Here is a 26,279-nt window from a genome sequence, read left to right as displayed (position 1 = left end):
AAAGACGCGAATGCCGATGCAGCGACTTGCCGCTCCTCCCCCATGCTTTTTAAAGTTTCATGAATCAGTCTCCACACAGTGGGGAATTTGCTCGTCTCTTTGGATCCTTTACTTATTTCTTCCCACAGTTCTGCCCCTATTTTCTCCCATGTCATAGCATCAAAGGCGACTCCAACCGTGGGGATCAAATCCTTTCCTTTTGCCCAGAGCAATAATGCTTTCAGAGTAGACGAGTCATAACTTACACCTCTCGTTGAGAGGATATGTTGGAGGAGCTTAACCACCGCTGACTCTTCTTTTGTCATGGTAGCCCCCATCTCCTCCCCGGCCGCTCACCTGATCAGGGTGAGATTCCACCTTTCGCGCTAGCGTCTCCCGAGCGCCGGGGCAGCACTCACCTTCGGCCGGCTTCCGCCCCCTCCGTGCTCGGTTTCGTCAGAAAATCCAACTCCGATCTGAGGGTCCCTGTTCGGGCGCCACCTGCTGACGCGGAAGTCACGGACACAGCACACGATCAATATGATCAAGCAAAATGTCGGTTTATTACATACACAGCTTAGTTAATATAGTTTCTTGCCTTCCTAATCATGCATAAACTTATCGTTAATTGGTTAACTATGTTTGGCAATATGCTGTTCATGCGCTACTAGCGATATTCTGATTCGTTCATAACAATAGTTCACGCGCACTGCCCGCTTCTCCCATATCTTGTTTTCAACATTGCAAGCCAATAGTTTCTTCCTCTTAATCTGCTTGTTTCATGTCTTCCAAACCGCAGTCGACCTTCGCAGCATCCTTGAATTCCTCTTGCGTTAAATGCAGATTAAGTCCACATAGTCTGAGTCTGGGTTGCTCACTACATGTCCTTGGCTTTTCAGATATCCCACAACCTCTTTATATAATTATAATTCTCTCTCTACTTCAATGTTAAGGTTGTCCATCTAAGATATAAGTTTAAATACTGAATATTTTTTCCTGAGCATCTAGTTATGGAGCAGGGGGATGGCTGTCAGTCTACTTTTAACAGAATTGAAGGAGTGGTATAGTGCTCTGGAAGAAGATGGAAACCAAAGTTGGGCACTGTAAATGCTTTATGTGTTGCACTGTATTACATTAGGAGACTTATTAAGAGTATTGAAATTAACTCTTTGTTAATAATAATGACAGAATTGCAAACCTTAAAATTCCAGTTGTCATATTTTGTAATCAAATATATAGATTGGCCTCAACCATCCATGCTACCAATGGAAGGGAAACACTAATTCAGAAACAACTCAACCAAAAAAAAAAAAAATTGAAAGAAAATTAGATCAGATGTAAACCATATCCCCTTACTTTAGTGCTGAGTTACAAGATGCCTGCTTATTTGAAGAAGGTCCAAGAGCATAGAGATTTTGAGTACTTTGTTTTTAGCATTTCCATTTGTAGCAGTCTGTAGACTTAACTGTACTGTTTGTTTGAATGCTTTTCTCATATTTTTACTGTTTCTTCCTTTCTTATTGATTGCTAATGATTTTCTATGAGAATTCAATACCCAATACTCATTACTACTTTAAATAGCTTCTAAGAGGAAGACTTGAAGAAGCCAATTAGGTTTCGATTTTGTCAGTGTTGGTGAAAGCTAATAGATTGATGGATTTTTTTCTAAAGCCTTTACTTTAATAGACACACAGATGCGGCATTCACAGAGGTCATAAAATTCCATAAAATATATCATCTGAGTGTAGATTGTTAATTCTCCCTTCTTCCAGTGTTCATACAAAACTTTTTCTTTGTATATATAGTCTTATGTATGATGATGGTGTCCCTGTTTTCATGTAACTACCTTCATGCAGATTTTGCCAAAAGGCTTGAAAGAGGCTTCTTCATCTCTGTGTAAGGAAGTCTCCCAACCTGCATTATATGGCCATTTTCCAGCATGATGAGTCACATGCAAGAGGCTGAAATTCATAATCTAAGATTATTTGTGAAATCATTGATATTTGTGGAAATAGAAGAGATCTATCAGGCATCATTTAGATACAGGTATCGTTTTGCATCTCCAAAAAGCTGCAGACTCCCACATACAATAGTCCTTATTTCTCTATATTTTGTGAATTTCTTCTTTCATAGGATGGAGTTTCAGCATGGGCTCTGCCTACCAGTTTCACAGCTGGAGAGTATTTGTGATCGTCTGTGCACTGCCCTGCGTCTCTTCTGTGGTAGCTCTCACCTTTATGCCAGAAAGTCCACGGTTCTTGCTGGAGGTATAACTTTCAAAATGGTTTTTAAATTCCAGTCAAAATTATTTCTGTGTTTACATCACAACATCTGTATAACAGGCATTAAGATTGTTCAGTGACTATAGAATATCTTAATCTGAATATATGTTTTGTTTAAATGATTTGATCAAATGTTTAGGTTGGAAAACATGATGAAGCTTGGATGATACTCAAGCAAATTCATGACACAAACATGCGAGCTCGTAGTCAGCCTGAGAAAGTCTTCACAGTGAGTATTGCTTTTAAAGCTAATAGCTTAGCACATCAGCCAGCTTGCTGACTGGCAAGGTCTGGAGTGCTTAAGCAATCAATATTAATGCTCTGCATGACAAAGCCAATCATTTGCACTCTAAATATAAGAACTGAATTCCTACTGAGATTGTTATATATTCAGCAGATGTTACGATATCAGCCTTTGGCCAGCATATTCTTGAGCGTACGAACCCATGGTGTGATCATTTTTTCTGTTATACCGAGATAGATACTTAATAGACTCCATCTGTGTTTTTTTATTGTTTACTTCATCCTTAATAATAACAGCAAGCACATAGTAGAAGTCCAAATTAGTTGTCTGTTGTGTCTTTAAAGCTTTTGAATTTATTTTTCATTTTTATTAGCTACAATAGTAATTTTTAAAAATTCGTTTTCATTTCTGTGAAATAGTAAATTTTCAGACATTTAATTTTCTCAAAATATCTTGGAAGCTCAACTGCATCTTGTTGTTGACTTGCAGGTCTAATGATAAGACCATATTCGAAGTATTGATGGGTTGTTTCTATTTGGAGGAGAAATTGGCAGTTCAGATGTGGGGCTTTTTTATGGCATCTTCCTTATTTATAAAGAATACACATAACACTTTTGTCTTCCTGAATACAGTAGGACCAAACAGCAGAAGGCATTTTCTTGCTTTGAAATCCAGTCTGCCTGTCCAGCTTGTGCTGTGCCATGGGAGTGCTGTCACTGCTCCCTCTCAGAGCCATGTGTGGGATTTTTTTTCCTCTTCCAGAGGCTTTCTCCGTGCTTTAATGCACATATAACTCAATTAAGAAATCCTCTTAAAGGTTCTGCATTTGCAGGCAGTCTCAAGGAATGACCATCTGACCGTATAACTTTATTCTATTGAGACTTGCAATTTATTGCCTTGGATGCCATTTCTGTTGCCTCCATTTAATTTTTTCCACAAAGAAGCTCAAGAACTCCTATATTTAGCCTGAAAGAAGGCCGGTTAGCATATCTATCATGTTAAATCTACATTTATTGATACACCGGTGACCTACCCCATATCCTGTCTAATCTAAAATGTTATTTTTTATTTCATTTACACATTTACAAGTAAAGGGATTTGCCTAACACCGTACAGCTAGGGTCTAATTTCACACATGCTGATCTGAGCTGCTTTCAGACAGAGTATTCCTGCCCCCAGTCACTTTGTTTTTCTTCTGCCAGCATTGATATTCATTGATTGATTGCACAGTCAGCCGTAACATAGACCCTATCCCCCTATGGTGTTAGTTTAGGCATGAGGAAGAAGACAGAAATATGCTGGGACAAAAAGTGGGAGGAAGGATCGGCTACAGTCTCACATCAGTTTGATGTAATTGTAATTGCATCATAAAGCAGCCATGGAGAAGAAAACAAAGCACGTGCTTGTTGTTTCCAGTTCTTCTGATCTAACAAGTCTTTCTCTCTACGGTTGTTAAAATGTAACACTGAACAATGTTAAACTCAGCAGTTTATTTATAACTATTTTCATTAATTGGCCAGCCATGAATAAGGAAAAAAACACCACTTGGGATTTTTTTGCTAGTTTCCACCATGAGCAGTGGGAAGACTCAACTCTTGATATCGTGGAGTTGCAGGATTAGAAATACTGTACTGTATGCCAAGGTTACACACTGATAGAAGTCCCTAATTTTAGCTTCCATTAATATCATTAAAAAATGCATCATTGTCTCCTCTTTGGACACTATTAGCACTTTATTTTATAAAACCCAGAATGCAAAGAAAGTCTTCATAATCTGGGACATCCTTTTAGCCTCTCTTTTTTTTTTTTAAATTTAAATTAGTCCTGGATATTGTGGCATTTTGTCTCAGCAATTTATTCACATAGCTCTCCTAAGCCCCATTGCTTCATCCAGTATCATTCTATGACTAATGTGTTAATATTTTCCTCCACTTCATGTCACTAGTTCCATCAAACAGATACCCTTTGATAGTGTGTTTTCTAATTCTACAGCTGATGCAACTTTTTCTCCATTACTGCTATAGTTTTAGTGTGCTTTCCCTTGATATAATTTCCTATTTATATTGATGTAATCTTTTCCTAGAAGCTTTTTTCACAAGACATGTTTATTCTTGTTGCTCATATTATTGAGGATTTTATCTTCAAACCTTTAGAACAGAAAAAGCATCAACTAATGAACAGTTGGTTTTAGAGTTAGAAACTCCAAAATGGATGTATTCTAGTGACTGACTGTGAAATTTATGCAGGTGATGGCTCTTAATACTTTTGAAAATCTCTCCTGAGAGCAGTGACACTAACAGAGCCAGTAGTAAGTTGACAGTATCTTTCATTACAGGACTACCTATGTTAAATGTTTGTGTACATGCTTAATTGCCTTCCTGGGTTCTTAAAATATACATTCATTAGATCAGTTGGTTTAAATGTTTTAAGTAAAAAAAAAATCTTTGTATCCCTAAAACCAAAATTCTCTCTGCTCTTTCATTGCCATGTATTAATTAATCATTTTTTCTACAAACATTTTCCTTTGCAGCATGTCTTGATTTTGTAAAACTTAAAACATTGCATATTTCTAGCCATTGCTTTTAAACAGAAGTTCCATTTTCGTTGAAATAGGTATTCTTTATTGTTTCTTCTTTAATTCTTCATATACTGACAGCTGAATTTGCATGGTCCAGATGGACCATTGTCCTGATTCAATAGGACTTTTCTTATGTTAAAGGACCATCAAGGCCATGGGCTTTTTGTCCCCAGTAAGATACAGTGGTCCTAGGATATATATGATTACCCCAACCTTCACAGCTCCAAACAAGTCAGGTGGCCAGGACAGTGAAAAGGCTGCCTCAGTCTACAAGTGTTGTTCTTGCTTATACAGTGTGATTCAAAAGGCATGCCCTTTCTGCCAGGAGGTGTGGCATGAGAGCATGTGAGGATGTCTGTATGTACGAGGTCTTAAATAATCTTGGAGGACTCAACTCAGTCTTTTGTATAAAATGTTTCATAAAAGCAGTTTAAGAAAAGCTTAAAATCAACTGAATGATGCAGACAGGATTGTTGCTATTGGAAGAGGCATGACGAGAAGGGTACAGGCTTTAGATATAGTCATGGTTTGGCAAGACAGTGAGCTGCAGTGTTTCAGAAATGAAGGTGGTTACAGCTAAAACCACTTAGTGGGATTTTGTTTGCTTTTGTTCACGGGATGAGGCTGCTGGTGCATCTTAAACAGTGTACATCTGTAAAAGCAGTGGGCTGAAAACTAGAGCTTTACCATCAATACTGCTATTCCTTGATGTCCTGTAATCCACTATGATACATCTGTGGGTGGTGGTGTCCTCATTCTGTTAAGAAGAAACACAAGCTATTGCTACCTTCAGAAATTGCAGCCAAACATTGAACACTCAGTCTGTTGCTCTCTCCCTTCTTATATGTCAGTCCCTTTCCCCATTTTATTTATTTTCTTTCCATTCTCTTTCTATTTGCCATCTTTTTAAACAAACTGTGGATGAATACACTGCCTTTTGTGATATTGCTATGATCCTAGAACCAGAGTGGAAGCCAAAACAAAACCATACAAAGGTATAAGTTTGTCAGGTCCTGAAGTGGCTGAGAAGACCATATAACATATTCTTGTTCTGCTACACAGGAGAGTGCAAGTGAAAATTAGCACTCTAGACAACATCACATTCTCTGTCACTGGTATTTCTGTATTTTTCCCTGATGTCTGTTTATCTCATTTCACTTTAGACAAAGTAGATGATTGCTCATAACAGCAATAACATGCATGGTTCCAGATAATTTCTCATAACTTTTTCTCTCTTCATTAAAAAGAATAGTTAAAGTTGACATCCAAAAGACAAGGAGAGTTCCCTGTCTACCACTACAGGAAATAAGAACAAAAGAAAAATGTTATTCAGCTATTAATTCTTGACATTTCAAATGCTACTATTTTCATAATGTATCTTTAATCAATTTCAACGATGTTGTGATAGCAAGTCAGAAACAACTTGATAGCAAACTCTGGACATGCTTAACTGAGAGTTTAAACAATGTTTTATCCTTTGTGGCATTAGATATATGTACAGCAACACTCTAGCAAAACCTGACAGTAACAGCTTGTCAGAGGAAATGGGTTTCCTGCATGGTTTGAAAGTAGAGCTTTTCAATACACTTGCATCCATAATGAACTTTGGCATTATAGCATGCTACTATTCTTTTATATTTCTAAAGCATTCCTAGTGTGGACATAGGTTTAATATCTGCTCATTTTTAGGGATTTATTAAAACCTTCTAATACTCCTCAATAGGCAGTTAATGATTCAAGAAAATGCAAATATTTGCTGTTCTGTTTTTATTTCTAGGTTAACAGAATCAAAACTCCAAAGCAGATAGATGAGCTCATAGAAATAGAGAGCGATACAGGAACTTGGTACAGGAGGTGTTTTGTTAGAATTCGCACAGAGCTATATGGTGTAAGTAGCATCATCTCTGTTCATTCTGTAATTACCTTTCTCTTTTTTAATTAGTGTTCAGAAATGGGATGAATTGATTGAGCTCATGCTGGTGATAGCTGCAATGCTATATTTTCCATGCAACTGGGAGATTCAGGAATCAGTGTAAAATTCTGGTTTCCCGACCCAGAAGAGTCACAGGTGAATCACAGAGGTTGGTTCCGACTTCTGAGGAGGAAAATGCTGCATTGGCCTTTACACGACTGATGGCTAATAGTTACACAGCCATATGCCCAAACATCACGATATAATATGATGTAGTGGGAATGCATATTAACATATACCTATGGAAAGAGGTGATGCATGATGAGATGAAAAATTATCAGCAGGAACTTGAGGCAGACACATTACTTACAAATGGTAAAGCCGTGAATAAATTGTGTAAATGAATGTCAATAAAACCTTTATAAGGCATCATATCTGCATGTATTTTTAGTCATGTCGAACGTTTTACCAGAAAACTACTTTAGGGCTATTTCAGAGAACTTAATACAAGCTCACTGGGACTGTGCTCCATATCTTTTTTTACAAGACCAAAATTATGCAGTATCTATCTTTGAACCTCGTAATGAAAATTGAGAAAAGTTTCATTAATTCAAAAAAACACTAAAAATGTCAAAAATAGCTTTTCACAGCTGTTAAAAATCTGGCATCTTAAAGCTCTCCAGAGCTATGATGAAGTGTTGTAAACCAAGGTTTGCCACATATTTCCAATCAAAATTGCTTTGCTTGTAAAAATAGCATTTTCCCTATGGAAAAAAAAAATCCAGAAAGTGTCTACTTTTAAAGTTATTTGTCCAAAAATAGAGTAGTTGAATATTGAAATGTTATGATTTTACCTTCTTACTAAAGCAGCTTTAAAGGAGTTGCAGCTTGATTGTCTCATATCCTTGTTATCTCACTGGACTAGCCCCTGGGTCAGAGTGTCTTCCCTGTTGCATGATGTGTGCTAAAATCTCCTAGGACAGACTGCCTCTTCTCTTCAAAAGGAGATAATCTTGAGATATGGGGGGGGGGGGGGGTGAACACCATTCTGTCAGCTCTACTGTAGCGTCTCTGACCTGGGGGTAGTCCCAGCTTTTCCTCATATAGTTAAAGTACCAATTTCTATCATCTGTGATAGGTTATGACAGATCAGACTCTGAGTGTGTCCCTGTTGAATTATGCAATATAGTTTGTCTAAACTTAAAGCAGTGTAATACTGGGAAATGAGAAGGAAACATTTCTGACAACCTCTGGTTTATTTGAGATAGTGAAATGAAGCTGCCTAGAGATTAAGAAAGTTTGAGGTAATCAGAGCAGGGGTGAATTAATGACACAGTCCACACTGATGGATAAAAAATTGGACATGAGCCGGCAATGTGCACTCGCAGCCCAGAAAGCCAACCATATCCTGGGCTGCATAAAAAGAAGCGTGGCCAGCAGGTTGAGGGAGGTGATTCTCCCCCTCTACTCTGCTCTCGTGAGGCTCCGCCTGGAGTGTTGCATCCAGCTCTGGAGTCCTCAGCACAGGAAAGACACGGACCTGTTGGAACAGGTCCAGAGGAGGGCCACGAAGATGATCAGAGGGATGGAACACCTATGAGGACAGGCTGAGAGAGTTGGGGTTGTTCAGCCTGGAGAAGAGAAGGCTCTGGGGAGACCTTATTGCGGCATTTCAATATATAAAGGGGGCTTATAAGAAAGACAGAGACTTTTTACCAAGGCCTGTAGTGACAAGGGGCAACGGTTTTAAACTGAAAGAGGGTAGGTTTAGATTGGACATTAGGAAGAATTTCTTTACGCTGAGGGTGGTGAAACACTGGAACAGGTTGCCCAGAGAAGTTGTGGATGCCCCAACCCTGGAAATGTTCAAGGTCAGGCTGGACGGGTCTTTGAGCAACCTGATCTAGTGAAAGATGTCCCTGCCAATTGCAGGGGGGATGGACTAGATGACCTTTAAAGGTCCCTTCCAACCCAAACCATTCTATGATTCTATGAAAAGAAGCCGGAAAGACACAGAACACACACAACCTGGCTATAGCTACAGATTAACATACTTGTATCAGAAGTACAGCTATGACCTCAGTAGCAAAGAGCTGATCTGCTCTCTCTGATGCCCTGAATAAGCAAGTAAATCAGAATCAAAAAGCTTCTATCATTTAACAAAATTGTTCAAAATGCGATTTAGAATAAATTTATTTCCTAATGATTTACAGATTTGGTTGACGTTTATGAGATGCTTCAACTACCCGGTGAAGGATAATACGATCAAACTTACAGCTGTATGGTTCACCCTGTCTTTTGGGTAAGAGTGGTTCAGATCCTAAACCATTTTTGATAGACTTTGACAGAAGAATCATCTGCATGCAAATCTCTGTTACTATGATTACCTTCTTTGTTTGGAAAGGTTTTATTCAGTATCTTTCCACAAAACATTATATTTATCAGTCAGTCTATTCTCGGTTGCAAGCCTAACTCATCAAGAACATCTGCTTCAGAAAACTATCTTCTTTGGTCAGCATCTTTCAATATTTTTATATAGTCAATCAGCAAACACAGAGGAACTGTGCCTGCCTCAACATTTTTAAAATGTGAGCTTGGTACTCTACCTGAGCTAACTTGAAAAGAAGTACGTGTTTTAACCAGGGAGGTCAGACTTCATTCGTACAAGGTTTAGAAGATGTACTGGATGTTGTCACCCATTGTTCCCAAGTCCACCATTGTCATTGCAGGCACATGCTGCTGTAGTTCACCTATTTGTATCTAATTGTGCTGTGTGGATTTTTTTTTGTATTTTTAAAACTAATTTAAGTTTAAAGCAGATTCTAGAAAAGATGTCTTCTTCTTTGTACCTCTCATGGTCTGCAGTCTATGGAAAACTTCATTCTTTGTGTCTGGGCACTGCAGGGGCTCCCCAGTGTCTGGCAGGGCAGGGCCTGGCAGCTGGGGCCCGTCCCATCGCCCCAGCCAGGAGCAGGGCAGACGGGGGCACTCGGGCATCGGGCACCTCCCTGGGGACGGGAACGGGCTGAGGCCGGGCCGAGGCCGGGCCAGGATATGGGCCTGCGGATGGGTCCAGTTCAGTAGGGCCCAAGGCTGGCCAGGGCAGGGCAGGGCAGGGCTGTGGGGAGCTGGAGACCGGCCCTGTTGTGGTGTCACTGGGGCAGGGGATGACGGCCTCAGGGGGGCTGATATGGGGCCCTGGGCTGTGGGCAGGGTGGAGGAGCCCTGGGGGGGCGTGCAGGGATGTCAGGGCTGGGAGTGCTCTCAGGGCCCAGACACATTGGTTTCATGCAGAAGTGAATTCCACTTTAGATCTACTCTTTATACATGATATGTGGAGACCATGATACAGGGCACAACAGCTCCATCATGTAAGTGGCTGAGGGAGCTGTTCATCCTCACTTTGCACAGGTTTTCAAACCAGTGAGATTGGCAAATGAGCGTTTTCTGTTTTTCACAGCTACTATGGCTTATCTGTCTGGTTTCCTGACGTCATTAAACATCTGCAGTCAGACAAGTACGCATCCCGAGTGAAACATTTCCGCAATGAGGAGGTTTCACATTTTGTCTTCAACTTCACACTGGAAAATCAGATTCACAGCAATGGAGAATACATCAATGACAGGTTTAGAGATTTCCTAATGTCCTGACTTGGGTGGAATAAATAAATGCATGTTTTAAAGCATGTCTTAATAATCTAATATTTTTCTTCATTAACTAATTGTCATGGTTTAACCCCAGCTGGCAACTAAGCACCACACAGCCGCTCGCTTGCTCACTCCTCCCCGGTGGGATGGGGAAGAGAATCAGAAGAGTAAAAGTGAAAAAAACTCTTGGGTTCAGATAAAAAACAGTTTAACAGGTAAAGCAAAAGCCGCGCATGCAAGCAAAGCAAAGCAAGGAATTCATTCACTACTTCCCATTGGCAGGCAGGTGTTCAACCATCCCCAGGAAAGCAGGGCTCCATCATGCATAACGGTTACTTGGGAAGACAAACGCCATCACTCTGAACGTCCCCTCCTTCCTTCTTCTTCCCCCAGCTTTTTATGCTGAGCATGACATCATATGCTATGGAATATCCCTTTGGTCAGTTGGGGTCAGCTGTCCCAGCTGTGTCCCCTTCCAACTTCTTGTGCACCCCCAGCCTACTCGCTGGTGGGGTGGTGTGAGAAGCAGAAAAGACCTTGACTCTGTGTAAGCACTGCTCAGCAATAACAAAAACATCTCTGTATTATCAACACTGTTTTCGGCAGAAATCCAAAACATAGCCCCATACTAGCTACTATGAAGAAAATTAACTCTACCCCAGCCAAAACCAGCACATTCTCCTCCTCTTATTCCATACCATTTACGTCATGCTCAGGATCCACATTGTCCAATACATCCTCGTTAACCACCACCCCCCTTCCCATCCTTTGATACAATACACAGGTATCATTCCCTTAGTCTGTGGACCACCCCTGTGAAATGTGCACAAAATGTTGTTATCTTGAACCCTTCGAGCCCCATGTTGGGTGCCAAAAAGGACTGTCGTGGTTTAACCCCAGCCAGCAACTAAGCACCACACAGCCGCTCACTCACTCCCCTCACAGTGGGATGGGGGAAGAGAATCAGAAGAGTAAAAGTGAGAAAACTCATGGGTTGAGATAAAGACAGTTTAGCCCCATACTAGCTACTATGAAGAAAATTAACTCTATCCCAGCCAAAACCAGCACACTAATAATAGATGGTTTTGTGACTTTTTAATGGGAATTTATTTCTCTTCTTGATTTCTTATGACTTGATCTTGAATGGTGCTGTGGAGCATGGGGAGAAGTGGACCTGTACATGCCCTGGTGGTTCCTGTGTGCAGATCCTCCATGCAAACCCAGCTTCCTTGCCCTCCCGAAAAACAGACTGAAAAGCCTAAGTTAATGATGCTTCCTTTCACAGTGGGATTCAAAGGTTCTCAGACCCAACATGTGCAGCATATTGTAGGGGGCTGGATGTACTTTCATCTCTGTTGCTGGTTCTTTTCTTGTATTGATGAAAGACGCTTCTGTGAAAACGTTGAGCATTGAGAGGATAGGATTTTATCACAGAAAAATAAAAGCTAAACATTACTGTAAATCAATAAAAAGTATGAACAGCTCTAAAATGGGAAACAATACGTTTGCAATGCCTTTTGTGTTTTTTAACTGAATCTGTACATATTAAGGATCTATCTAGACATTACAGATAACTAAATAACTTAAGGGGAAATTAAACACAGCTGGTTTAGGTATCTGGATTCTCTTAAGAAATATACAGAACAACCATGTAAATGGTCTCCTGGATGTTATGGTGCTAATTATTACTTCCATAGGAAAATGTATATCTAAGTGAATAAAATTAATGATTTTGGTAATTCAGTTTGTTTTTTTTTTAATAAGAACTTGAGTTTGATGCAGTTAAAAGTCTATGCATTGCAGACAAACAAACATGAACAGTTATCTCATTTTTAAACTAGCCATAGCTTCCCAGTTCCATTCCTTTCCAGGAGGTAGATGTTCTCGTAAAAGCAAAGAACCATTTACTGTCATTAAGTTTTAGCTGTTTTGCACTCTGTCAACTGAGATCTTATCAGTTTAAACTGAAAATTCTTGTAAAACACTAAATCACACTAATCTCCTCTAAAACACTAATTTACTTTCAGATGTGCAGATTTAATACGCCTCTGACAGTTATTTGAGATTCACAAAACATTTTCCACAGTAATATGAACTTTTTTGATATTCTTCCTCCACAAATGTTTCAATGCTCCACCCACCCCTAATTTCAGTGTTTCCTTCATATCCTTTTTTAACTAGAAGATCCATCAATACTTTTTACTTCATTACATTTCTGTTGGGTTTGAATTCAAATAATTGCAACACCAATTTTAATATAGTGACAAGATATTTCCTGCTCAAAGGTAAAAAATGCATCAGAAGAATGTAGGACATATAGTCTGTCATTTCTGTTCCAACTGACTAATCTAATTGCTAAATTCTCTTTGTTCTCATCTGGAATTAAGCTACATTTTAAAATGGAAAGTGCTATATGAAAAATGATAATGAGTTGACACTGAACACCAGCCTGATTTTAATCAGTCTGTCATAAATGAGAAATTATATAGTAACTAAAACTAATGGGCTGAAAACACCATTTTTCTGACCAATACACAAAGAGAATTCATTAGCTAATAAGCCTTTTCCTGTGATAAACACAATTAGCTTTTGCTCTCCTTTCTCATAAAGATGTGATTCCAACAACTGTATTGGTGAGAGAGTTTAATTCCTACTATTTCGTAGGTAGCATATTTTGTGTGTTCTTATTCCTACTGTTAGTCTTGTTATAAGAAAAATATTTAGCTAGTCACGCCAGGTTTAATTAGAGTAGAGCCAGGTCTGTGTTCAGAAGGCTTTGCCATTTTAACAGTTCTTACTGTCATACAACTATTAAAGCACTGCTTTTCAAAGTGTTGCCACTTTGGGTGAAGTCTGCCAGCAAAACTGCCCTTTTTAGTTGTAGCTTTTCCCACACCCTCATGTGAAATAAAAGACATCACAAAAATAATGATATATTGCTACATTTGTCTTTTTTTTGTTGGCATAATGTTAGTTGATATGAGTATACTAGAAAAGGCTTACAGCATTGTTTTAGTCTAGTAATGTTGAGGTAGAAAGTTACTGCTAGTAATACACTTTGTCCTTGACTTTTTCTATGAATGACTTGATTTACAGTCATGATCAGACCTAGGAGTTAAATGAGAGTCAGTAGGATGTTTAGAAATAAGAAAAGCTACTGACAATTTGTTTGTGCATGTTTTACGTACACAGTAATTGCAATTGCATCCACAGACATAGGAGTAACAAACACATACTTCCAGTTAGATACCTAGCCAATGTAATTGTTGTGTTTGTGTTAAACCATTTTGTGAAACCATTTTTAAACACTTGGACCAGTGTGTTTTGGCTTTGAATCTGACACAGTGCCCAGTGTGTTCATCTGGAGAAATAACGGTTCTTTCAAAAATTCTTTCTTTCCAGCTTGTTGGTACCAGCAGGTGCTTGTTTGTTCCAAGAGACCGGGTTTCTAGAGCCTGAGCTCCCAATTTCCAACTGTAATATCAAATTACAAGTAATAGTGATTTTACAAAGCTATTCCATGAATGTCATGACATTGGCTTTCATTGATGATTAAGGGCAAGTAATAACTGAAATACTATCAAAGAAATTGTATTACTGGTTATGGTCAGCAGCTATGTGGAGCTATTTGTCTTATTAATGCTTTTTCTGAACAATAGTATTATAGAATCAGCTAATTGTTAATTATGTTTCCAGAATGCCTTTAAGGAATCACTGTTTCTGGGGTTGAGATTTTTTAGACCTGTGTAGCTGTGTCAGCTTGACCTGTTGCTCTTTCTAACCTATGAAGGTAGACTGACAGAAATTATTTGTACTGAACAGGTTTATTATGATGAAATTTAAATCAGTAACCTTTGAAGATTCCCTTTTTAAGAATTGTGTGTTTGAAGACATTACTTCACTGAACACCTACTTCAGGAACTGTACTTTCGTGAATACCACCTTCTACAACACAGGTATTACAAGAAAAAACCCTGAACACCCATTGTTTAGCTGCATGTTCTCATCTTACTATTTTGGACTGTTTATAATTTCTTGATTTCTAATAGGGCATACAAGAAGCCTTCTTGTAGGGAATAAAAAACCTATAAAAAGCAACAGTCCTCAGTAATGTAATACCAGAAAAGAGAAAGGATCACACCCCATTAGAGATACCGCAGGCCTAATATTGACTTAGATAATAAACATCTCTTTAATTTTAATAATCCCTAAAGAGATTCAGTCTGGAGAGGAGAAAATATGTTTACTGCTTTACTGATAGCTTTAACTAGGTGTATTTTTATTTTGTCTATATGAGACTGGTGAAATACATTGTTCTATTGTGGTTGCTGTGGCATGGGGATCTGAGTTCAGGATTCAAACTACCTCATCTATAATCATTCCCAGTCTACTAAGTATTCTACCAAAAATAGGAATGCATATTTTCATATGTGTAAACAGAGGACTCATATTTTTCAGTTTAATACAATGTAAGTGAAAATAGAATATGGCCAACTAAGCTTGTTGGAAAGATGCAGCACTTCTTATCGCTTTTCTGTAACTCCAGCAATCATAATAATAATAGGGTTATGTTTCAGAACAAGCAGTGCCCAGCTTTCTTTGCCTGGAAGGAAAGTATTCTTGATTCAGGGTTAAAAGGCTAACAGGAGGAACAGAAAGAGGAAAGTATAAGGGGAGATCTCTGAAATGGCATTCGAAGAAGAATGGCCTGAACTGTTGCATGTAGTAACTCATTCATGTTCAAGCTGAAGACAAAGTAGCCTGCTCAGAAATGAAAATGGGTTTAATCTGAATTCCATAGGAACATTTCCCTTTAAAAGAAGTCAAACCAAACTGGGCATGATCAACAGTCTCATCTGAAAGGCTATCTGGTGTGGGAATAGAAGGTCTGATACCAAGCAAGACCAAGTGATAGAAACTTGCAGATATCCGGTGCTTTTTATGCAAAACCAGCTGGTGCTGAGAGGTCTTAACCAAATACAGTCCAAGCAGAGCTGAAATACATTAATATAATTTGCCTAATTCCAGGCCTTAGTTGCTCTTTTTCATGAGCTTTGCATATTTTTCTATTAAGATAAAAAGGTATCAAAATTAACAGCAATAACTAGTCCCATTTTACAAAGCAGTGAAAGCTCCTAGTTGTCATTAAAGTTGCCTAAACTTGAAATGTTTTTAATCAAAAGCTGCACATGGAGTCAGCCATTAGCTGAAATCTTTCTTTTTCTTTCCACAGATCTCGAGCAATATAAATTTGTTGACAGCAAATTGATAAATTGCACATTTTTCCACATCAGGACAGGATGCCAGATTTCTTTCAATGACGACTACAGTGCCTACTGGCTCTACTTTGTCAATTTCCTGGGAACTTTGGCAGTGTTACCAGGGAATATTGTGTCCGCTCTCCTGATGGACAGAATTGGACGATTAACAATGCTAGGTAAGGGCTTCACTTTAAAACAGAGAACACCACCAACACCTAAAGCTCTCCTGATAAAGTAACATGTTCTCTTTTTAAAGGATTTGATTCAGAGAGATACAGAACATTCCTTCTGCAGATACTTCATTTATGTGGTATTCTAAGTGCAGTTTTAAAAAGCCCCCAATTTAGAAACTCTAGGAACAAAGGGGTCTGTAACTAGTTCTGCTATGTCATGTAATCAGTCATTGCTCTTTCACACTGGTAGTTTAGAGGAGGTTCTAGCTTAATTAATATATATACTAATGTTTGAGGAGTTACTTCTCTCTCTCTCTCTCTCCCCCTCCCCCTCCCTCCCTCCCTCCTAATATTTGTCTGCCTGACTGGTCTTACCAGCAGAGGATGTCTCTTTAGTTTTTAACTCAAATATATGGGTAAGTTATTTGACTACACTATGTGAATAGAAACATTACACACAACAAACACAGACTGTTCTTTAAATACAACTCCACTTAGTGTTCTTTTCATCTGTCTCATACCTAGGTGGTTCCATGGTTCTTTCTGGCATAAGCTGTTTTTTCCTGTGGTTTGGGACCAGTGAATCCATGATGATAGGTATGTTGTGCCTCTACAATGGTCTCACCATCTCAGCTTGGAACTCTCTTGATGTCATTACTGTGGAGCTGTATCCTACAGACAGAAGGTATGTGCAGATACATCTCTATTAACTTTGCTGACTCTATGTACCAGCAGAAATGGTAAATAGAAATGGTTAAGTATGAGCTTTATAGTGGTAGTGATGTTTTGAGTGGGCTGAATGAATAGTTTGTCTTATGAATAAGGGGGGGGGGATATAATAAAAAATATTATTTTTTTGAGCTATTTGGTATGTATTTTGCATCAAATATCATCTAATCAGGGAAATACCACAAATGTAGTTTCATATGAAAAAAAAAAAAAGAAGGTGTAACTGCTACTCTCATTTAAAACATAGCTTATGAGTAGTATTTCTGAAAACAGTAATGGAATATTTCTGGGTTTCCCCTAGTGTAACTAGCTATGATGGCAATAGTTGGTCCAAAATAGCAATATAGCTGCATTTGTCTGTTGGCTGTGAGATAGTGGGAATGATAATAAAAAAATCACTCTCTGGAGCTGAAGAGCATCTTCTGGAAGAGATTGTGGGCTTGAACGATGCTGAGCTGTTAATCAGTCTGCTACGAATTTGTATGCAGGGTCACTAGGAGTCTATATGTACTCATCATTAAGCAGACACAAAAATGTCTCAGGCACTGCTCCTGACCCTTCAAGGCTCTTGCAGAAAAGCTCAGGACAGTTTTCATGTCCTGCAAGCATTGCTGCTAGATGACATGGGGTTGTTTGGGTTTTTTTTGTTTTGTTTTTTTTTTTTGAGATACAGGGTACTCTTTAACGCTGATCTTATTTCACTGAATGGACTGAAGGAAGAACAGTCGAGTCATATGCCATTGTATGTCAAGTGTAAAAATATAAAAGCCACACTTTCTTGAATAGACTGGGATCTTCCCCCCTCCCCCCCCCCCCCTTAAAAATTCTGTGTAAAATTGCCCAGATTCCTGCCAAGGGATGGTGTGTCCTTTCTCTTATCACAGTGCTATTCATTATGGCATTTACTGTAAGTTTCAAATATGGTGAAAAAAATTTCCAGTTTATAAATGTGTGATGCCTCGCTGGCAAGTCTGTTTTTGGACACGGGTGCAACTGGCTTTGGTATTGTCCATTGGGAGAGGAAGACTGTAGACTGGCTTCTCTGTTTTCTTTTGATTGGCATTTAAAAAAAAATATGCTGCTTCACACAAGAAATAGATCTCTGTTGTTGTGGTTGTATCAAATTACCATACTAGGCTACTTATGAATCCAAAGCACTAAGCTTTAATATTAAGCACTACTGTTTTTATTACACCTCAGGAAATTGCTCTTCTGGCAAGAATTATTCCATCAGCCAAACTCTATGATATAATTCTAATAACTATTTCTAAAGGATATTTATCTTCTTGACATTTCTGAACATAGTAGGCACAAATATTTTCTTAAAATGAAGTAAAGAAAAATAATTGAAAAAGCCATTGATGTTAACAGAAGAAAAAATTATCATTACTAGAAATGATAAAAAGAATGTAACTGATATCTATTCTAGGGCATCTGAATTTTGTAGAAGTTTCTGCTAGCTTTGGAATTGTAGCAAATTTTTCCCTGTTTTCCTTTTTTAAAAAGCTTGTGTGTGCAAATAATAGCTGTATTGAATTCCACCTCAAAAATTTACTTGCAGCTGAGTTGTTGGGTGTGTGTGGTTTTGTTTGTTGTTTTTTTTTTTTTTTGCAACAACTCGGACAGAAAACTTGTCATTTTATATTATCAATATAAAAAGGCTGATAGGCCAAATCTACCTTTGTCAGGAAAGACATTGCTGTCATATACTGAAGATGAGATTTTTTTTTCCCCCAAAAGTTCTGGTTCCATCACTGCCAGTTTTTGCCAGTTGAGTTATAAGGAAACAAGCAATTATAGAAGTCTCTTCCTATACATTTTGTTTGTTTGTTTGTTTGTTTGTTTTTTAGATTGGGGCAAAGCTTCTTCATGTTTCATAGAACTATTTGAAAATGAATACCTTCAGGGACTCAAATAGGCTGTTTCCCACAGTTTTTTCTCTGATTTTTTTTTTTTTTTGTCCAGACCAGCTACAGTTTAACAGCCACCATTCCCCACCTCTGATGGTCCTGTCTTTCCTTCTAAGACTCCTCTGATCTCCATAGCCTGGCATGACTTGCCATAGTTTGCTGGGAATTTCCAGGTTCTGCAAGTAGCTGTAGGGCTGAACAGCCTTTCCAGGCATATATGGTAAATGAAGCTGCCTGATCTGTTTTTGCATATGAGGTCCTTCATACTTAAGATGATGTGCTCCACTTTCATTTTAAAGCTGCATCCAGAATTAATCTGGTCCTGAAACTGGCTTCCAGTTTTCCCTCAAAAGGTGATCTAGGCACAACAATTTTGCTCACTGTGTCACCATTTTACTGTTCCAATATGTACTTTTTCCTTACTCCCAACCAGTGAAATGACCACAAACCAGCAGTAAAGTGCAGCTGGCAGTTGGGCTGGAAGAAATGTGTGTGGAAGGAGGCCAGTTCACGCTACCATGCACAAGAGACCAGGCTGGCCGCCCCCCCTTTTCCTCCTGCACAACTCCTCATGGAAACCAGCCAGTTGCCAAACCGCTGGGGCTTTGCCAGTGTCGTGCAGGGTAGTATAAAAGGTGTTTCATAAATCACACTCCAGGTTATTTATGGATCATACTGGCTTTTTGCCAGGTAGGGGTGTGGTGAGCAATTTGGAAATGTGCAGGGTATATGATACACAGGACACATTTGTTTCTTCTTCATCAGCTGCCTGCAGGTCAGAGTTATTAAGGTTGCTTCAAAATCTTAACAGATTTGGATTCTGTATGCATTCAAACTCACCTACATATTAACATTTTAATTTACTTATGCTTGGATTTGAGGTAATTAAGTAGTTTGTCCTGAATTCTTGATAATTCTTTCAAACTTTATGCCATTGTAGCATAGCTTTTGTCTGCATATTCTTTATAAAACCTCAGTTGATTTGCACAACTACTAAAATAAGAGATGTTAAAGACTGTATAGATTTCAAATGGTTCTCAGGTAGATGAAGAAGTTATGTTAAAAGGTGATGATATGTTATCAATGCTAGTCATAGGTAGGTTTCTGTCTTCCAGATGATACGCATGGTCGTAACAAATAATCATTTAATAATATTTAATTTTTTTTTTTACTTTTCAATACACAAATTTTAATGGACACCCATGATGACTAGCTATAAACTAGCTAATTTCCAATAAACAAGTAAATTAATCCAGCTCCACAATGTAAAGAACTTGTATTATCTCATCTTTTGTCTTATCTTAATGGCCTGTGCTATCCTGGATTGCTCAGCAGTCAGCTGGTTCAGAAAAGTCTTTGGTCAGTTGTGACCCTCTTGAAAGCCAAACCAAACTATTCCATAGCCATGGAAGCTCTGCTCTGAAGGAGAGTTATTAAACATCTTGCAAACATTTCTGAGTGCTCCTAGAGTGATTTCCTACTCTTAAACTTTCTGTATTTTCAGAACACTACTCTGAAAGAAGGTGATGTAGAAATTGAGGCACAGAGGAAAAAGATATTTTTAAAAATTACTTTAGGTGCCCAATTTGACACATGTGATACCTATGATACCAGTCACTGAGCATTTTAGAAGAGGGAATGGGCTGAAAGTGTAACTTCCACTGCAGCTATAAGCACTCAGCACTTCAGCAACACAAACCTGAAGGTGCTAAGCTGAGCACACAGAAAATGTGAAATGCATACTTAATGACCATTTAGTTAGCTTTAAGTGACTTGCTAACATCATATAGGAATTCTGTGGCAGGAGCAGGGATTGTATCCTTTCTCCTGACAGCACTCAAGTACCTTAACCATGAGACTCCGTTTTCTCATCTTGCAGTCCCCAACCTTATTCACAGTGTGCCTTTCAACTTCTGCAACAGATGAGGGAAACAGTTTCCTTCACTACATACATGTTTTATCCCTCAAGCTCTCTTTGTTCTGTGCATTGGCAGAGTGATGCAGAAAAAAATATTGTGTGATGAGGTAATTATAGAATGCATTGTAATATGTGTGCCCAAGGGGCTTGCAATAACATTGCACAATTTCCTAGCTCTGCCTGTAATACAAATATGAATGGAAGAGAGTTAAAATTCTCTGAAGAAGTAACATTTAAGAGATTTTTATGACTTTAAAATGCAACAGTTACTGTCACATAAATGATAAATATCTTTTTGTGAACTAACTTGGAAAGCACCAACTTTATAAGCCAAGACTCTTGTCAAGGAGTGGATACAACAAATAAGCCAAACCGAAACAAAGTGGAATAGAAATAGGTCATCTCCTTGTATCTCCTGCAGAGTAAATTAAGGTCAGATTGCATCATAACCAACAATTCATCAGTTTTACTACAGCTGCCAGACATCTGGGTTTGAATCTTGGCCAGGAATATTTAGAATTCAAGGTGTGCTATAAAATGAAGTCATCCCGGTTTGCCTTTTTTTAATACCTCTGAAATAAGTTCATAAGGGTTTGGTCATAATTAAGAAGTCAGTCACCTATCTTCAGTTCATTATATTTATCTTTTGCTCCTCTTCTTGAGCCCAGAGAATTTGTCCCCAGAGTAATAAACACTATTCATGGAGTGTCTTAAGTCCAAGTTTTTATTGTTGTGGCTGTCAGAAGTTTTCTATTCTTTTGAGTCATAACAGCAGTCATGAACTTACAATAGACTTCCTGACAGCTATTTTCTACTGCCATCCTGTAGATGTGGTTCAACTGCATTTTGCTGAAATTTCATGGTGTTTTTAAGGCATGAAATGCTGAACCTATGCAATTCCTTAGGCAGTAGGCCAAGGCAGGAAGGCAAACTCCATGATTTTACATGCACGCTGAGTGCTGTAATTGGTCAGGCTATAATATGCATGTGTGTACTTATTTTTTTAAAAGATCTGAAAATGTCTGGACGTAAGAAAATTGTCCATATAACATTCAGAAACTCTGTTTTCATAGCCTTTGCATATTATCAACATCCACAACAATGGGATTCAGAGTCTTTTGTAAAGTGCTGGATAGGCTTGGCACTAGCTCTGGCAAGAAGGTTATGAAATATCTGTGCTACACATTCAGTAGCACTCCACTGCAGGACAATGAAGTTGTTAGGTGCTCTGACTATCAACAATGGAAAAGCGGGCTTGAAATATTATATGTAGGAATATAAGCACCTGGTCTAAGAAAGAGAATACATGGCAACCAGGAAACAAGCTCTTTTAATCTAAAAGCTTGGATAATCCCTCTATTTTTAACTGTTTGGATTCTTGCTATTTGTTATGTGGGGTTATGTGAAAGGAAGCTAAGCACTTTAATTTGTCACAGCTTTCCCAGCACCAGAAGTAAAATACATTTGGGAAAATTCCTTTTCTCTAACATCCAGCTTTCTCTCAGACCTGACATTTTTACAGTACTTCTGCATTTTTCTTCAATGAATACTAAAATCTGTAACTTTTTTTTTCTTAAGGCAAGCCCAAATTGATTCATCAGCATTGTCTTACTGATGTGCTTGAAGGATTTATTGACGTTCTCTAGCTGGCCAAGGGATTCTTGCTACCAAACTCCCTTGGCCAGTAATGAGGATTGCTCATGGAGTCAAAAAGACATTTTTTGTGCCAGTGCTTTGCTCAGTAACTGATCAACATAATGGAAATCGGTGTATATAGTAATGGCCTTATGCCTTTGGATTCTCTTCACTTAATTCATTCATGATGCTGAGATGACACATCACATATCTTTGATCATTTGCAGACTTTCCATACATTCTAGCACTCTCCTGAAACACTGTAGCAAAGATTGTATTTGTGCTGCAAGAGAAAACTGTGCTCGTATATGTATTTGTATCGCAGCATATATATTGCATGGCTATTTTTACGCCTTGGATTCAGTAGACTGACTTATGAAGGTGTGAATTAATACAGATTTTAGCTGATTTGAATCGCAAACACTGTTCTAAAAGATGTTTATAAACCAACAAGTCTGAATTTGCTATCCCTAGAGCTCAACAGTTTGCTCCATGACTTTGTTCTGAGTATTAATGCACAACAAATTCACAGTCAAACACAGTATTAAAATTGAAGGATATGAAGGCAGAAGGTTGAACAGTGACAATACTTTTCAGGTACAGGTCGCAACAACATTTTACTTAAGCCTGTAAAAATCTTACTGTTCCTGCCGATGATGTGCATATTTTAGGCAAAAGGACATGCCTGAAAACCGCTTAAGATCAAAAGATTGAACTGCTGGGCTGTTGATTTTGTATCAGCAGGACAGCCAAGGGCAATAAAAATGGGCTTACTTTGTCTTACTCTTCTTTGTTTAAAATTTGATAACATTAATGGAATTAGACTAATAACGACCCCTTACAATTGGAAAAATTGAATAAGTCCATTTTACAAAGCAGAACTGTTTTTTCAGTGCCAACAACTTACCTTAATTTTGCTCAGATATAAGAGATATTGTATTACAAAATTACTTTAAACCTTAATAAGGCAATCTTGGGTAGATAACCTATAACAGATCTAGATCACAGTGGCAGACCTGAATGTGCTATCTGTAGACCCCAGCACGTGAAAATAAATGGTCCAAATTGCTCAAAAAAAAAAAAATATTCAGACCCCTGTTATAACTAACTAGTTGATATAGGCAAATAGCATATGTGAAACAGCTTACTTTTCTAACGTAGTATAAAACAACACTGAATATAAGTAAAGCATCCACATATGTTTTGTGCTATTGCCTTTCCAAAGATTTCCTGCCTGTATCTATCCAAATTTGCATTAGCTAGATCTATGTATTCCTTGAGGAGTTTTGGTATCATCTCTTTGAATATACTGAGGCTGTTGATGACTAAGTGTCTGTTTTCTCTATGTGAATATTGGGGTTTTTTACTGTTATTTGGGAGCAAGTTTGGTTTTACGTCAGTACTGGCAGCTGAAGAAACTGTGTTTACATGTGCAGACATTGATCACAACCAGTTACCACTACAAATTTAGAAATACTTTCTGTGCATAAACAAGGCTGAAATTGGAACAGTTCTGACTCTTCCTCTCCTTCTTTGCCTGACTTGTTCAAAATAGCTGCAGCCTGTTATTACCCTATCAGATAGATAGACTGTTTTCCAGGCTAGCTGTGTTGTCTTTAACCTTTTCCTACCTGGTTGGGATAAAGTCTACATCCATAGAATTGTTTAGGTTGGAAAAAACCCTTAAGATCATCGAGTCCAACTGCAAACCTAACACTGCCAAGTCCACCACTAAACCATGTCCCTAAACACCACGTCTACGCATCTTGTAAATACTTCCAGGGATGGAGACGCAACCACTTCCCTGGGCAGCCTGTTCCAGTGCCTGACTACCCTTTCAGTGAAGAAATTTTTCCTAATATCCAACTTAAAACTGCCCTGGCACAACTTGAGGTCATTTCCTCTTGTCCTATCACTTGTTACTAGGGAGAAGAGACCAACGCCCACCTCCCTACAACCTCCTTTCAGGCAATAAGGTCTCCCCTCAGCCTCCTCTTCTCCAGACTAAACAACCCCACTACCCTCAGCCGCTCCTCATAAGACTTGTTCTCTAGACCCTTCACCAGCCTCGTTGCCCTTCTTTGTACATGCTCCAGCACCTCAGTGTCTTTCTTATAGTGAGGGACCCAAAACTGAACACAGTATTCGAGGTGCGGCCTCACCGGTGCCGAGTACAGAGAGATGATTGCTTCCCTCCTCCTGCTGGCCACACTATTTCTGATACAAGCCAGGATGCTATTGGCCTTCTTGGCCACCTGGGCACATTGCTGGCCCATATTCAGCCAGCTGTCGACCAGTCTTTCTTCTTCCTGCTCCTCCTTCCTACCTGCACTCTCATTCACCCTAGAAGATGTGTCAGTCTGGAGCTCCTTTCCTGTCAGGAGCTTCTTCCTGTGCTGATCAGCTTCCCCCAAGTATTCTTCTGATGCTCTGCTTTATCTGCCCTTGTAGTACAAATGTTTCTGTGGTAGGGACTTGATCTTCTCATATGCTTTGAAAGATATTACTCCAGTCGGGTGGCTCTTCGCTGCTTCCTTCAGTGTATCTTCCACTCCTTCTTTGGACTGATTTCTCCAAAAGTCTTCCTAAAACTTGCTCGTTCCTTCTCTGAGGAAGGAATTTTCAAGGACCTGCTGCAAATGTTTCTCTGTCAGAAAAGCTTCACAAGCAACACTTCCAAAGTTTCCTCATTTGCTGCTCTCAGGCAGCCCTCACTGGTCTGCACTGTCGGGCAGCAGAGCATGTCACTGTGAAGATGGTCACCTCCAGGATGTGCACATTTAGCTTTTTAGGCACTAAATATTATGTAAGTACTGCAAGTTTAATTAAATTTAGAAAAAATAAGCAAGTAAGGGCTTTGACCATTCAGGAAGCATATCTGAGTCTCTTCTGCTTGTTTTTTTCAACCAGTGTTTCTGGGTAGTTTCTGCTCTGCCATCCAAATGATCTTTCTCTCCTTCCTTAAATATCACTGATATTTCTTGTCATGCAATATCTGGATGGGTACCATGTTTTACGAAAAGAGGAATTAAAATTACTTCAGGCAAAATCATAATTACTTTGCTAAATCTCAGGTATTTTAGAGACTGAAACACTGCTATCCATTGCAAGAGACATATAGCCAAAGTTCTAGTATATTTATTATGGTTATAATCACCCAGCAAAAGAGACTAATTTGTGTCTTATCCTGGCGTCAGAAAAGGCATGTAATACATAGAGCTGACACTGGAACAGTAAGTATTGACTCTTATGATTTTACTTCCATAAGAAATGTTTTAGACAGAGGGTTGACTTTGGTCTGCAACCGTGGACAAATGAATATTTAATGTTAATGGAAAAAAAGACCTTTTTGAAGGTAAATTAACTAGTCTGTTCCATGACTTAATTCTGTCCTGCAAACATTCTGTTCACTGATTCAAGAATTTGACAGTCAAAGTACCATTACTTCAAATTAGCACATTTCTGAATCTTGTTCAGATTCTGAATTTGACTCTGTGGGTTAACTAGCATTCAGCTTCTTACAGCAAACTAGAGCCCTGTAGAAATATATGCAAGAAGGATCTATACCTACCTTCATCATTCTTTTGGTTCAGGGTCCTCAAATATACCAGGACTGGTATAATTCTGAAGCACAGCATGTCAGATACAGTCAGGGCATGGACAGTGCTGAAAACACCTATATCCCCATCAACTGTACTACACAGAAGCTTTTACCTCTCTCCTGATATAAGACTTGGATGTAGGACACTGAAGGGCCTGACTGATCGACACTATTGAGATCCAGTGACCAGATTTGCAGAAGAGCAGTGTAGGTGAACTAGTGATACTCTGCACTGTGGACATGTCCATTGGTTGCTTGAGGAAGAGGATCTCTTATCCCTTGATACCATGGTTTGCTGTTTTCAGAATCAAAAAATAGTTCTGTGAAGAACCTCAAGAGTTTATATCCTTGGTCTCAGTTGGGATCAAGTCTGCTTACTTCAAGTTTATTCTCTGGGCTGCTCTTCAGGA

At 38.7% G+C, this 26,279-nt stretch overlaps 1 protein-coding gene across 1 annotated transcript in view; it reads left to right on the top strand.

Annotated features, from left to right (window-relative positions):
• The window catches only part of LOC309601996 (synaptic vesicle glycoprotein 2C-like), a gene marked incomplete at both ends in the record, with an annotated part of 89,762 nt that overhangs the window by 51,759 nt on the left and 11,724 nt on the right, over positions 1–26,279 (top strand). The window contains 8 exons of the mRNA XM_082335267.1: positions 2,113–2,246; positions 2,401–2,490; positions 6,861–6,971; positions 9,209–9,297; positions 10,456–10,620; positions 14,465–14,598; positions 15,876–16,079; positions 16,602–16,761. Coding sequence (XP_082191393.1) covers positions 2,113–2,246; positions 2,401–2,490; positions 6,861–6,971; positions 9,209–9,297; positions 10,456–10,620; positions 14,465–14,598; positions 15,876–16,079; positions 16,602–16,761 — 1,087 coding nt within the window. The remainder of the gene's footprint in view (positions 1–2,112; positions 2,247–2,400; positions 2,491–6,860; positions 6,972–9,208; positions 9,298–10,455; positions 10,621–14,464; positions 14,599–15,875; positions 16,080–16,601; positions 16,762–26,279) is intronic.

This window comes from Platalea leucorodia, assembly GCF_965183815.1.
Source record: "Platalea leucorodia genome assembly, chromosome: W".
Taxonomy (NCBI): domain Eukaryota; kingdom Metazoa; phylum Chordata; class Aves; order Pelecaniformes; family Threskiornithidae; genus Platalea; species Platalea leucorodia.
Note: the sequence above shows the minus strand (reverse complement) of the source record. Positions and strands in the feature narration are given on the sequence as shown.